This window comes from Osmia lignaria, chromosome 16 (genome assembly GCF_051020975.1).
Source record: "Osmia lignaria lignaria isolate PbOS001 chromosome 16, iyOsmLign1, whole genome shotgun sequence".
In the NCBI taxonomy this organism is placed as follows: domain Eukaryota; kingdom Metazoa; phylum Arthropoda; class Insecta; order Hymenoptera; family Megachilidae; genus Osmia; species Osmia lignaria.
In genome coordinates, this window is record NC_135047.1 from 6353622 (window position 1) to 6369460 (window position 15839).

Genomic DNA, 15839 nt, shown 5'->3' on the forward strand with positions numbered 1-15839 from the left:
AGTTGACTGTAATTAATCAGCTTTTTCATGCGAAGTCGTATTGGCGAGGGTGAACCTCGAGGGCAGACACAGTCGTAGGCGGATTCGAGGCTTATTCGGAAGGTTCGAGCGTTTCAAGCGATCGGCTCGTGGCAGCTCCCCATAAAAGCTTGGTGTTCAGAGCGCAAGCCCGGCATGGGGGAGCTTGCGAGCCATACAACACTCGACTGCCAGCCTTGTTTTCAAACAGTCGTCCGGATTGCGTGGGTGATTCGCGCTCGTCACACGTCGTTCAAACTCTGGGGAGCAATTTTACTTCTCTCCTCGACGATGTCAACGCACCACGGATAGCAATGACATCGAGAAAACATGGATGGAAATGAAAGCGTCAACGATCAGATCAATTATTGACCGGTTATATTATGTTTCAAAAAGATCGTGCTACGAAAAAATCACGTTCATCCGTAAAAAGATTGAACGAACTTAAATGGTGAATCTTTCGTGAACGATGTTCGATAAAGTTATCTTGGAAGCAGAACAATTAATTCAATTGAAGTTGGAGGATTTATATTGATAGTGATCGATGATATCGCGAGTAATCGAACGTTCTTTGAAAGTTCTTTTAATGTAATTTAAAGTGGACTGAGAGTGGAATTTCATCGATTTCTTAAAGTAAGAAAAGAGTGATATTTTGTTGGCTGACCGTCCTTGATCAAAGATACCAGTGACATTTAGTGGAACTTGCGATAGTCTTGAAGGTAAAGGATGTCGATCGTGGCGCGAATACTTTTCACGGTAAGTGTTTGTATAGCGTAGTTTAAGAATTTTTTAAAGTTATTAATTTAGAAGGAAACCTGTTACTATGCTCTGAAATTTATGAAAAATCAAAGATCTATGGAATAAAAATTTGTCCTTAAAACGTCTTTAAAATTTCCTGCAAGTTTTTTGAACTAAATTTCATAAAATTAGAAATCGAAAACTTGAAAGAGACTTTGAGAAACTTGAAATATTTTATTGTCAAAAGTATTAAAAGCACGTTCGATGATCCTACGAGTATCCTACCTCTATATTCATAAAGGAACTTGATTCACCTCGGGTGAAACTTTCCTTTCAACGAAACGAACCAGTCCATAGAATGCCTCCAGGGAAACATTGTTGCGTTAGATAGTCGACGGTGCACTACAATTATTGTACACTAAAATAGACTAGTTCTTTCCTCGAGAATTCCCTTTGATGTCGGCTTAAAGACCATTAGATCGTCTTCGACGTGAGAAGTTTCAAGAAACCCGCTAACTGTCGCGTTTACCAGAGGCTGAAAGTTTCCCTGAATCGATAGGTATTATTTTCGAATGGCTGTTAAGCGATCGTCCCTTGCCTTGTAATGGGATTACGAGTATCTAATTGCACATCATCCGGCGGAGCGCACCTGTTTACACTGGCGCTGCACCTAATGAAGTTAAAACCCGGTAATTGCCTCAAGTGCATTAACGTTGATACGCGAATAGCGTGGAGAAAAAAAAAGACGTTCGAAAGGAACTAAAAGCGTCGACGTGCGATAAACGAGGCAGAGTAATCAATAACTGATAACGATTTATTAAGTGTATGCAAAGATACTAACTACTTTTCTTAATTCTCATTAAGGACATCGGATATGATCGAAGATGTGACAGTATAAAACTATCGGCATTTGAAAATGAAAATTATATTTTATCAAATATAAAATATTTTGACAATTGTACAATTTGACTTTTGTACAATTGATACCCTTTTATGGTCTACTCTTCAAAATACTTTGACTATCTGATTACCATTTACTACTACACTTATTGCATAAATTTTTCACTTGACATTTGCATCATAAAAGGGTGGAACTTCAACACAATACATAATGAAAGTTGGACTATGAGTGATGATTCTGGACTTTCGATCAAACAGCCTTGTTTCACTCGTGACATTTAAACGATGCCATAATATCCTTTCGATTCTGAGAAAATGAATCGATTTCATGACTTCTTGGACATCAAGGACTCGAGATTCATAGGAATTATGAGTCAAGATCCTTCTGAAAAGTCATTAGACCATCACGATGTAATTTCTCAGTGAGAAGGGTACTCGCTTTTAACCCCTTGCCACATAGTGTGCTATAGAATGTTCCACACAACTGAATCTACTTATAGCTCTTAAACGATGGAAGACAGGAAAAAATTTCATTAAGAAAAATTAAATGGTGTTGAATGGAACATCACTTGAAGTATGTGTTAGCTAGGGAAGTGAAAAGGTGGTTTAATACTGCCGATATTCAATGCACCCTTCTACCCTTTTTACACTTAATTCTTTTTTCAGTAAAGAAGGCCATATGATAAGTGGTTAACGAAGTCACTTAATCGATCAAAAGTGCCTAATACTTGTTTCTATGTCGTTAGTCACTCGACACCCTCGACTCTTCATTTCGTTGCTCGGTTTTAATCGACTTTATTAGACATGTTAGAACGATTGGATTTCGATCGCGTGTCATTCTTCGATGCTTATGTAAAATCAGTCACCTTGCATAACTGGAAAATCAATGCTCCACCTGACCTTTTATAGTCCAGATGATATCACTTAATCAAGGGTAGAAGTGTGCTTTTTTTTTTATTTCAAGAAACGAACCTTGAAACGTCAAAAAGAAAAGACATCACCTCACTGAGGAATATTTTCGAGGAGAAACAGACGATTCTAAGGGTGTATAGACTGTGAAATTTTTATAGTTCGAAAACAGTCAAATCGATGAAACGCGACGACAACAAGTGTCGTTGGCAACAAGAATATTATGACCAAGACACCTGTTGTGAAGTTCACTCTAGTTTGCAAAATTGAGACGTGGCAATTTCCTTGGAAAATAATTTATACCCAAAAGGGTCGTAAACTAAATTACATCCTTAGAAAATCTTTCCTAGTCTACGTCAAAAACTATTTTGGGATAAAATTTCATCGTTTTATTGACCGCCAAAAATTAAATATCGTCACTGATAGATAATAAAAATTTCAAGATTATATCATAAATTAAGATTTCCTCAAATAAATCATATTAAATCGATCTTCTTCAGAAAGAGCATTAAGAAGAAAACTTATTTTCAGAGATTCGATACAACTTTGATGGAAAACACGTTACTGGATCGTGTTTGAGGGAAGTGGAACCATGAATACAGTCTGCTTCGTTGAACTGTAATAAAATATGCTCGGATGACAAATAGAGTTTCTTCCTGGCGAGATAGAACGATACGAAGCGAGTGACCTGAGAGAAATCGTCGTGTCTGAAAGGAATCCCAGCTTGATGAGAAACGATTTAGATTAATCCGTTCAGAAATTACTATCCAGCAGCCAGGTTTCAGCGGGGGGAAAAGAAGGGCAACGGATCCGATTAAATACTCGCGATGGGACGGAAGCACAAGCGTCGCCTGATACCGGAACAGGATCGCAGGATATGCGGCAGTATCTGCTTCTGTCAATTCACCATTGTCATCAGCTGTGTCGCGTTGGTTTATCTGAGCGTGGCAATCTACATGCCGTCCCACAGGTAAACGACAAGGCTGCATCGATTAATTGACCAAGGCCGATAGTAATTAAGTTACCACTCGTCCGGCCTTAATTTCCTCAGAGATCTATAACTTACTATATGACTCCGCCTTACTCTTCCATTTTTCATCGCTATCGAATTAGAAAAAAATTGCTTGCTCTATTCATTGAAAATGACTCGGTATGTACATGCGATTATAAGACAAACTCTTCACTTTGGAGAAATTAGAATTGCAAAATTTAAAATAATTTTGAATTGAATTCCTTTCTAAGGCATCTTTTCAATTATTTAAAGCGACGTCGCGACGGGAACGAGACGAGTTCAAAATCAACAAATCCATCGAACGTACCAAGTACACATCGCGTCCCATCATGCGATATTCAAACCGCTCTCAGGGAAATATTAATGAAGCCGGTGCAATTAATTTCCAGAGCCTTTCACGCGGGGATCGATCCTGATCCAGTCATGTGCCAAACCATTGATACCACCTTAGCCAATACTTGTAGCTGGGCGAGCTGTGGCGAGTGGTGTTTAACGAGAACCACAGGATTTTGCCCGCAGATTCATTCGACCGTGAGAAGAAACGGCACCAACATTGTTTTTGAAAATTGCACGAAATTCAACAGCATAGCCTGCCCTCAGGTACGTCCACCGAATTATGGAAATCTTTCTTCCATATTACTTACTAGTATATTCATGAATGACTTCTCCTATAAATTTTCAACTGCGTGTATCATCGAAAGTTGCCGAAATTTTTCACGTGAACGATATCGGTTTTCCTGTCATAAAAATAAGCGACCACCGGCGTATAATATATCCCGAAACCCTGCTACGAGAGTAATGCCCCAGACAGGCAAATGGTTTTCCGGAATCGACAGTATACCGTTCCGTTCCCGGGGGAGATGCAGAACGGAATAAAATGATACGAACAAACTGGAAACCGATGCCTCCCACGGGAGCATGCAGAAAAATAAAGTTCACGGATCAGCAGGAAGTTGTTAAGTGATAATCGTGATAGACTTCACCGCGAACAACAATTTTCCATTACGACTTTCAGGAAGTCGGCATACCCTTCCGCTCGCTTCGTTACCTTGCGCTGATTAAAAGATTGAAATTCCCCTATCTCCAAAGCATCGACATCGATACGATCTTTATTTCATCCGCAATACCGGAAGCGACGGAATTGCTCGCGATGAAAGTTTGAACAACCATCGCGGTTGATTCGTAGCTTCAGAATTTTACTTCCCGCGATTCTTATAGTCGATTTCGTTGCCACTTCATCCTTATTGTGCGATCAATCAGACCTTCGCGAAAACCAATTTGCACTTCTGTGATCGATGAACATCCCGGAACATCATTTCACCTCTGGAGTTCCGGGATAGAAAAAGAAGACTCATCGATCGCGTTCGGTTCAAAAGCGAACGCTGGACTGCGTTTTAATTAGCCTAGCTACAGGTAGCTCGATGAACGTTGCTTTAAGGGAATTAACGAGGAAAAATCCAGTCACAGAGGGCTTGATTCAAAGAGGAAGGAAAAGAGTATCGTGAACGTTCATTTTCACACGATACTCGTAGAATCGCTGTCGCACACAAAAAGTACGCCTAGAAGGCATAAGAAAAAAGGAATAAAGAGCTAATGTGGACAGTGCGTCGGCTTGAAATGTAATTACTTGATATTCTGGGTAAAACGAGTGATAATCGTGTCGTGTCGTGTCTCGTGGTTTTTTGACAGGAGTTTCTAAACTAAGGCGAGTCCACCTGCGCGTGGAACGGGAACGATATTACCGAGTTATGCTAATGTAATGAAAATAGCCTGACGCCGGTTACTTTGATGCGCTAACTTCGTTGACTGCTACGTAACGCTTCCGATCGGGTTCGTCGTCTTGAATTACTTTCTAATGGCTCGTGTCCTGCTCGTCTGCCACACCTTTTATCGATCAATCCCGTCTCACGCATCATGATTTTAAAGTGAACATGATTCACAAGCTCGTTTGATACTTTATAGTTATTGAGATCGGTCGTTATCGAGGTTCTGCTTGATTTTCAAAAGTTCAAGTAGCAATGAGAATACTAGAAATATTTCTATGATAAAATAGATGTGGCAGAATTTACTACATTTTTTGGGAAGTCGTTCCAAACATGCCATAAAGTAATAAATAATGATCTAAATTTAGTGCTGATTCATAATGGCTTTTTATCTGATAGACAGAATGTCCCCTAAAATAATAAAGGATGTTATTAATGTCTTTTGTACCTTTTATGATCAATAGCCAGGTGAATCAACAGAAATTTTAGGGGAAAACTTGGAGGAACGAAGATTAGTCTGATACATGCTTGATATCTGCTACTGAAAATATTACAATTTTTCAGTATTGTTCAGTCAATTACCGTTGTTATACACGTAAAATTAATAACTTTAAATAATTAATCGAATTTAGTTTTAATGTTAAGGGAAAATCTGCTCAAATGGATATCAGCCTGACATATGCTTGACCTGTACTACTTAAAAAATATCTAAATCTATCTCTACTGTGTTTAATTCCATAAATATCACGAAACAAATTTTTGGATGTTCTATATAACTTAAAAAGAGGTCTCTAAATTGCAATCAAATTGTAATTTTTTTCCCCAGGTAAACATGGCTAACGCGAAACGGTACAATTGCAACAACGGGAGCGAGTGCAGCGTACTTTCGGGGGTGTTCAATTGCAGCCTTGGCCACTGTTCAAACATAAGCGAGCTGATGTTATGTCACTACAAAGCCGACGGCGTCGTGGTGGACAGCGAGAAGGACAACATGAAACTGAATGGCTTCTTCAGCTGTCAGAATTCCAGATGCACGAAAATCAAGAACCCTTTCAGCTGCGATCGTTATTGCCCGAATATCACCACGTTCGAGACGAACGTGTTCCTAATGCAGGACGATAACGTGATCACCGCGAAATGTGAACTAGGCCTAGCTCTCAATTTAGCCAATGGAAATTTGCCTGGAACTAAACTAACCACGCCTGTGAAAATCTGGGACGATCAAAATGGAAGTCTCATCGCTAGCTGTATGGCCGTCAGCAAGGAGAGGAACGTCATAAGGTAAATGATAAATTTCGATCATCGATCAACACGCGTGACAATGATTCAACAAATTTGAAAAGGCAGCTTTGGTTTCCTAATTAGTAAATGTTTTATGAAAATTTGTAAAACAGTTGTTTCCATTTGCGTAGTGTTTCACGTACGCGTAAATAAAAAGTCATTTGAAACTCTGTAGCAAATGAGGTACAGTTCTTTGTATACGTCTGACTAATTACAAGTTTAAATTAATGTTACTTTCTCATAAAGTTCTACTTTTGTGGAGAATAGTACTCAACACACAATAGAGGATCCTTTTGTACAGTGTTATATCCTGTGATTCAGAAGCTACTGTTTGAGCAGTGAAAATACAGAAATAAGAGAGAAGGACGAATGAACCAGGATCATAAAACAAATTTTACTAGATTAGATCTTATTTTATTCTACCTTTAGGATTGTGCTCCGAAACCTACGACAAAGACAAATGTGGAAAGCAAACTTAATTCATTGGACTTATGAAGATTCGTATCTTTCAGCGAACCCTATAATTCTATAACTAATCTCAATTAGATCAACCAAGTGTGGCGTAATTTTTTTTATTAAATTATAATGAACGAACGAATAAGTCCGATTCGAAATAATAGCAAGTGAAATGGTTACATAACACCGTTCTAATCGTTCAGTCGATATCCATTAATGACGTCAATCCTTCGCAATGGCAAGCAAGAAAGCGTATGCAAATTTAGTAGGTGTCTGGGTAGCACCTTCGGGGTAGACTCGATGTCTGGTGACGCAATTAAGATCTCAAGGAGCAAACAGTCCTGTTTGTCTGTATTATTGGGTTCTGAATGGGCTCAGTGTCGACCAAGTAGAACGATTGAGCTGGCCACTAGAGAAGGGGATAAGAGTTCGATGCGCTTGGTCACACCGAGGTCAACGTTTCTTAGGGTAAATGGGCCGGCTATCTTTGGTCTGCCCTCGTATTTTCTTCTTTCCAACCCCGACGATCTTTGGCTTATGTAAGAGTGAACTTCGATGTAAGAAGCAATGGTATACACAATGGATTTGTTCAGAGACTCGAAGAAGAAAAGAAGGATGTTTCTTATTGATCAGTTGTTATGTTTTCGGGGGTAGTTTTTATCTCCGTTGTTCTTACAAATTTATGCAATTCAAATTTGATGGATTATAATACTCGAGGTATTTTGAATGCTATATTTTAACGCAAAGGGTTGAACACGAGACGCTCAGACACCCTCGTACCATGAATTATATCGTACAATTCTCATTCAAGATACTCTATTCCTCGACAATGGAATCTGTTCACGCACCAATTTGTCTCAATAGACTTCCCCACAGCTTTTGCAAACCATTTATACCGGATTAATAAGCGTGAAATTTCCAATCGAATTCTCACTGTTCATCTCGGATGGAACTTCCGTTGCCTAACCCAGCAACCAGTTACTTCCGCTTTCTCGTACGGTATCAATTACTTCTTATCACAGACACGTGATGTTTCTTCGTATATTCTCCTTCTTAGGGTCTAGATAAGGGTATTTCCATGGCAACCATTGATCTGAGACTCTCCTCGATTCGCACCCCTAACTCTCTCGAGTTTTTCTTACTCGTGCGTTTCCAACGCGTTTCTTTTATTTCGATACCTCGTTCTTACTTTGTGCGTCTACGACTACTTTGCCGGTTAGAAAGAAAAACCCTCGACGGAGAAAATATCCAGACGAGAAAGAGGTCCTTGCACAACAGATCAATGAAACACGCTCGTTTTCTTAGCTTTATATTTCGTTGGCAACATTTCGGAGGAAACTAACTTTCGCTGGAAATGTGTTTACGAAAGGAAAACTTCGTCGTAAAAGATATGGTTCTAAGGAAAATATCCTGTCCTTAACAATCTCGGACAAATACTGTTATACTCGTGATAGCTAACAACTTTATAGATTTTGTTAACCGAGATAGGGTAAAAGATATCCGCAAATATTTCTTTTGATATCTTATTAAATTTCTAAACGATAAAATACGAGAATCTTTGTTGATCCTTGAATGAAAATAAAAACTTAATACGAAATACGAAAGGAAATCCTGAATATCATTTCATAAATCGTGTTTCGAATTCTGCTTTACAGGACGGAGGATTGTGTGAACGGCACCTTGTTAAAGGAGATCCCGGTGCCTCAACCGTACATCAACTTTACGAGCTTTCTGAATATATACGAGAAAAGCTTGCAATACCCTTTGGATCCTACAAACGCCTACGTGCCAGAGCAACGATCCCTCATAATTTATAATAATTCCCGGTTATACATCAATCTGGAAGGATGCGTCAACACATTGAAGGGAGAATGTAAAGATTTTCTAGTCAGTCATGGTCGTGACGGCGATAATCAGACGGCACAGAGCAGATACCCGTGTTATTACAACAAGGTACGTCGAAAAGTATTTTTAATTTTGCAATAATTTTCGCGAAGCAAGTACATAAATTTTAAGCATTTTTAAATGAAAATATATTTTACTTCTCATTAACCCTGGGACGATGAATCAAAATTGAATTTTTAATTTTTAAATTCCAAATTACATCCTAAAAATATTAATTTACCAATATATGAAAATCTCCCATTTAAAATTTTGAGCTCCTAATTTTAGTCCAAATATACCATGTATAAATTTCATATGTCTGGATTCGAGGATTAAAATATCTTTTTCTCTCGAAAATATTTCATTCATTCAGTATTAAAAATATTAAAACGCCGGTATTCGCTAAAAATACTGAAAGCTGGATATATTTCATGAAAGTAAATCAATATTAATTTCCCGATTTTATCATACACGTACTACCTGCAAATAAACAACTGTCAACTGCACGCTTTTTTCTTCGTAAACCGACATGCACAGAAATTAGTAACGTTTTTCATTTCTACCATGTGCTATATCTCTTTGATATTTATCCATGCATTTCGAGCGTAAATATACGAAGGGATAAACTTCAGAAGAATCGTTTTAATAAAGTTCCTAAAGTAAGACTTCTCGATTCAAGGAAATAGAATTACGTTTCTAAAGCGTTGAAACTTTCGTTAAGCAAACGGGAAATGAGTTTTCCCGTTGCTTCATTATTCTTTCTTCCGGAAGCAAATGATATTTTACATAAAACAGGAAGCTTTGCAAAAGGAAGTAAGCAAAGTGTACATCCACTGGCGGACTACCATCGTGGAATGAAATCATTAAAAAACAAGTACAACGCGTTTCCATCCTCTTTATTTCATCTTTCGATTCGACGCGTTTCATTTCATTCGAGCTTTAGTCGAATCAACCCCCCGTCGATTGGAGTAAAAGCTCACGGAAAAGAAATTTCATTATGCAAAGACTTACAGAGCACTGGCAAGGATCTCTTTCAAATTAAACTTTCAACATGCAATTACCTCGTGTGTCGTATTTACTTGAACCACGAAAAAATATAGCCTCTTTGAACGATTCGACCGGCATACCAATGAAGGTACTACATGTTACTCCATTTAATTCAAGACGTCTTTACTCTATGCACTCAATCCTACTGATTTCCCAATGGTCTAGCTTGAGTTCATTTTTGAAATTTGCCAAGTTATTCCCAGACTAGTAACTTCGGTGAATATTATACAAAAAGAAAGTGATTGATCGTAAGAACGACAGAAAATACTTGTGAGCTCACATATAATAATAGAATTAACACTTGAAGGATATTAATCCAAAGTTAAAGGTATAATTTTTAAACGAAAGAGTTTCATATATTGGAAAAATAATTTTTAAATAATCTGAAAATAATATGAAATACAAAATTAAATTAAAAATTAAAAATGGGACTTTCTCCATGGTTCGCCGTCCAAGGGTTAATACCACACTGTATCATTAATTAATTTAACAGAAATTACTTAAATGCACCGACACGAACCTTTAGTAAAACATTAGAATACGAAGGCTTAAAAATTAATTATTCAAAGCGATTGGTATATTCAAATATTTCGCTACCACATGGATGGTTATTCATGTTTCTTTAATTACATCTCGTGTGAAATTATTTTATAATGGAGCGTCACGGGAAACTCGTAACGATCGTTTCTCCTCTTCTACTTTCACGAATGAAATTACGGAGTCCGGCTAGGCGAGCTGCAATTCAATTATGCCCTTTTTCTTGTTCGACTTTACGCGATACGGTTTCTGTTAAACGGCAAATTATACCGTGCAACGTTTCGCGGATTCGTTCGTGGAATGTTGAATCGAGTTCCATGAAATGGGATCGCAAGCGTATATTTTATTCAATGCGCTCGGTTTCACGTATGCTGCCGTCGTGAGAAACGACTTCGGGTTACGTTTTACTCGTTTGCTAACTATAAAGCAATTACCGGTGCATTGTATTTGACGTGTAACGCGGGGTAAATTGAAACAACACGGTAAAATGGAACGGGTAACCGGTGGAAGAAATATTTACAAATCAACAGTGTTTCATATCTGCCTCAACAATTATTTTAATTAATGTTTGCAAAGTTAATTATGATTATGAATATTCTTATTTAAAAAATTGTTAGAAAAGAAAATTCTACGAGAAAGCTAGATCACTTTCCATCAAACATTCGTGTCACTCTATTAACCTAGATCTTGAATTTCTTGGGAAGCATTTCTTTCCACTATCTTTGCTTGCATGTCCTTTCGCTCGATGTGACGTGTTATCTACTCTAAAATCTACTCTCTAATGCGTTTACTCTCCTTTATGGTAATTTACAATTGTCTATAACTTTGTGTTATTACGGGTTTATATTGTTAGACGAGCAATAAATTAACTTCAACTTCCACCTCTCGTGTTTACGTACATTTTATATATTTATGATCTAACCGAGGCCATTTTGTAATAAAGGGTTTATGTAGTCATTTTCATCAAACTTTAAGCTTCAAATTAATATACCATAAGCTCTGGTTTGTAATATTTCTATGGGATCGAATAAATCTTAAATTTAGTAGCAATTTAGCAGAGAATTAGGATTATAAATCATCTAATTATTCGAGAGATTAAACGCAACGAACAATGTCCTCGTAGAATTCCAAGGAACGGCTCAACAAGTACAACCTGAATCGCGATTTCCATGTATTTCGCGTGTCTGGAGTCTTATCATTCGCGAAGCAGGTCACGCGTCCTATTCCTCGCGTGGTTGTTCTCACCCGTAGAATTCATATCAGCGAGTCATCGCCAATTACTCGACCCGCTGATCCCCTGTATCCTATCTAACCCCGAGACCGATCGAAACGATCATTTGTTCCAGAACAACTCGTTCTTCGTCGTGGCACGTTTCGACCTGAATAAGACGCGTACGGAATTGCTGATCGCCATAATCGTGCCGTCTGGACTGTTCGTCATCAGTCTGATCACGCTCGTCATCATCACGCGATCGGTGCAGGTGGGTGACGACGCGAAAATGCGTTGCCGCTACTGCGTCGACAAACAAGAGGTCGAGGGTGAGGATAAAGGACTCGTCGAGGCAACGCCGTCCTCATCTCAGGGTCACATGAACGAGAATGAGATCAAAAGTATGGCGCTTTAGCAGTTTAAACCACCCGGGACTAACAGTGTGCTCCGATACGAGAGGGTGCCGTTAATCGACACCGACGAAGCTGAGGACTCCTTTTAACGACGCTTCTCGATTAAAATTATAGCGAATTTGATCGAAGCCTACGTATAGTACCGGGTATAGTACCAATATTCCCTAGGAAATATGGTGAGAAAAGGGTAGAAACGTTTATTCCGGAAAATTTTATTACCTAACGAGTATACCTCGTGCAAATTTGTCATAATGCATGGTAATTCCCGAGTATTATTACCATTTTCCCTAGGAAAGCCTACGTGTTTCGTTTATAAAGAACCTTCAAGTGGAATAAAAAGAACTGAATACACAAACCAGTGTTGAGTGGTGTATGAAATTAACACAGAAGCAATTGAAGAAGGTGTATATATGAAATTTCGTGTAAATGTCGGACTATAACGAAGGGACAAGGACTTCGGAAATAAATTTCATGAATATAGAATAATTTGTAAAAACGCTTGAGCTGCATCGCACTGTAATTGAGGATTAACTGAACGCTTTCTGCAAATCGTCGACTAATTGTTTATATTTTGTTGCGACGAAACTAACGAAGGATCATCATGTAACGTGACGAGGATAGAAATAGGGCATCGACAGGATGGGAGATTAAAAAAACGAAGACTGATACTTTTTTCCTTTGGTGAATACAATCATTTTTATCTAGCAGAATTTTATCGAACGTTTTACCCGGCGCTGTTAAGTTCAATTTGAAATGAAATTGCCGAATGCGATTGCAATTCGTAATATGCGTTCTAGTCGTGCACTAACCGCAACAGCGCACAATAAATGTGTTCGAATTGAATATTTTATTGTCTGAATTGTTGTCCGATCCCTGTAGAAGATTGCAGTGAAACCGGAAGGGACTAGCACAAATGCTTTCAGTGAATAAATGTAAATTTCCAGATATTAAATTGAAAGTTTAGGTGGATCTTTGGTCGTCTTCCCAATGAAGAGAAGAAAATAAGAGAATATTTAGAAGTCACCCAGATAAGGGGCCAAAGTATATAAATTAATTACACGATTATCTAGTTAAATGTTTATACGTATACATTTTACATTGTCACCGATGCCTTGAGCAATTTGCGACTACTTCTTAATTTGATTTCCTAACTTTACCATTCTTTTTGCCTTTAGACAAATATATAAGATAATGAGGAAAGTGATTAATAATTCTGCCCTCGTTAGTTCAATTCAAAATGTCCAAAAAAATAATGAAAATGAATTAAATAATTTAAACTAGAAAAGTAAAAAACATATCGAATCCCAAATATTTCTAAATATCTTGAAAACTGGAGAAATAGTAATTAGGATACTTTAATTAAGAAGGGCAGAATTAATGAGAATGATACTAAATCTATCAATGACTGTTCGAATTGACTTCAAAGCACTGGTTTAAAAATTCACGATATGTATTCGTGGTTTACCAACCATTAACCCCACGTCTGATCGATTTCCCAAGCCTATAAATAAAGAAAGTAGAATGGTAACAATGGCACCGTCACGCGTAACAATAAATTCTGTTATCGATTACTTGTACAAAGTTCGTGTATTTCTGTACCCGCGATTGAACCAACACACGAACAATGATACCATGATGCTTTCGATGTACAAAGTAATTAGACAAGTCGTTGTACTGTAAAAAGTTTTTCCTTTAGTTTAACGTTTCGAGCGTACAAGAAACCGATTTATAATCGGTTAATCACGAGTTTCGACCATCAACGAAGGTGCACTTGTCATTTATCACATTTGTGGTGTTGCAAAGCGAAATATAGAGATTACTCATGTGTACATTATGAACGCTACAACTGCCTTTCTATGTAAAATCATCCACAACATCATTCTTAATTGCGTTAAGAAAAGTTTACCGAAAATCTATGTCTACTAACTAGCGATATCATTATTTCGCCAGCAACACATTTTCTGTCGATAAAACAAATGTAAATATAATATGTAGATTATGGATTAGAATGATAATTGCGTGAATAAATGTGCCGTTTTGCGTTTGCTACTATAAAAGACCTAGTAATATATGTAACGTAATGGAAATTAATTTTTTACGATAACTAGCAACATTTCGGACCATGCCCTTTTAATTGAATACAATACTATGATAATGATCTCGTACTAAAGATTTATGAAATATTCATAAATTTTCTGAATTTTAAATTATTTTTTAAATATGTATATGAAAGGTCTATCGTCTTAAAATTTGAATGCCTAATTATAGTTGAAGTACTATTGTATATGTCTTGAAAGTCTGGGTCAGAATTACCCCAACGTCTATTTGAACAGAATTTATTCGATGTATTACTCGATATTTAGATTATAAAATGAAAGCAGGTCGCTAAAATCGAATACAGTATCGTAGAATGATGTAAAATAGTTTTGTAATCAGTGTGAATTTTGCAACAGAATAAAATCGATGATGTATTATATATATTTTACGGTCACCTGTTTTTTTGGTGTACTATAGTAATGGCTGATAAATGATTAAATATGGACTCAAAGCTAATGTATTATAGATTTAAAAAAATGTTTTTTCAATATCATGTAAAATACACGGTAATCAACAAATTCATACATTTTCAGATTCATCATGCTCTATGTGCCTTCTTCCGTTTACGCTAAAGTCGATAAACTATAATCACTAGTGTCTTCGAACAGCCTAACTCTTTCGCTATAAAAATCAAAGACACTTTTATAATTAAAATAAATTTTGACAGTGACGGATTTTTCTAAAGTCGAAAAGGTGGACACTTAGCATTCTATATCAGAGAACCTCCAATTTTTTATGAATTTCATTTCAAAACTTCCATTGCAATATCTACAAAAAAAATTAATAGGTAATGTAAAATATTGAGTTAAAAATAATTTTAGTATTCCTTGAAGATAAAATCCGCCACTGGATTTCTAATTAGTAATAGAATAAAACGAGTCAAGTTAGAAAAAGCACCAATAAAACAGAGGTCTAATTTTTCAAAGTATTCAAAAACAGCGAAAGAGTTAAGTAAAGTATGAAATGTATAAATAAAAAAAATTCCAATCTAAGAAAACTTCTACGATATATATTTATGTTATGTCTATATATCGCCCAAGTATATTTGTAACAATATATCTGTATGAGGTAATGCAACTTACATGTGTCGTTTATAATAAAATCATTGTTTAACAAATCTTTGGTTTCTTACCTTTACCCGAACTACATTAAACAGACTTTGATTTATAGTACAAACATTTCACGATTAAATCACGCTTTCACTAGGAAAACAATACCCATGAAGAATAATCACAAAGCACAATAGAGACAGTACTTATCTGATAACACGTGATTAAAGATAACCCATTTAAAGTGTAAATTGTACTTGCAATAGGAGAAATTGTTATTGAATGAACAATTTGTCACGGACTGCATCGACAAAGATATTGCATCCCGTATTTGCATACGCGGTTCGAATGCATTTCTACAATGCACACAGTCGCTAAAGAAGCTAATGAAACGGTTAATTTGCATATTTAACGATCAGCGAATTCATTGAACAAACAAGTTGGAAATTTCACAGGAATGTTCGGCAAATAAAAGTATCACGTTTGTATTTGTCAAGTATCATTCAATAATTATCAATCTCTTAA

General features: G+C 36.9%; 2 protein-coding genes across 5 annotated transcripts in view; one reads left to right on the plus strand and one right to left on the minus strand.

Moving 5' to 3' along the window:
* The window catches only part of LOC117600748 (cilia- and flagella-associated protein 298), a 69691-nt gene that overhangs the window by 47060 nt on the left and 6792 nt on the right, over positions 1-15839 (minus strand). The window lies entirely within an intron of this gene.
* Positions 87-15354, plus strand: Teh4 (tipE homolog 4 phospholipid transfer protein). The gene is made up of 6 exons (XM_034316568.2): positions 87-774; positions 3097-3535; positions 3967-4177; positions 6167-6621; positions 8733-9030; positions 11892-15354. Exons 2-6 carry the CDS (start codon positions 3393-3395, stop codon positions 12168-12170), a joined length of 1386 nt encoding a protein of 461 aa, XP_034172459.1. The 5' UTR covers positions 87-774; positions 3097-3392; the 3' UTR covers positions 12171-15354.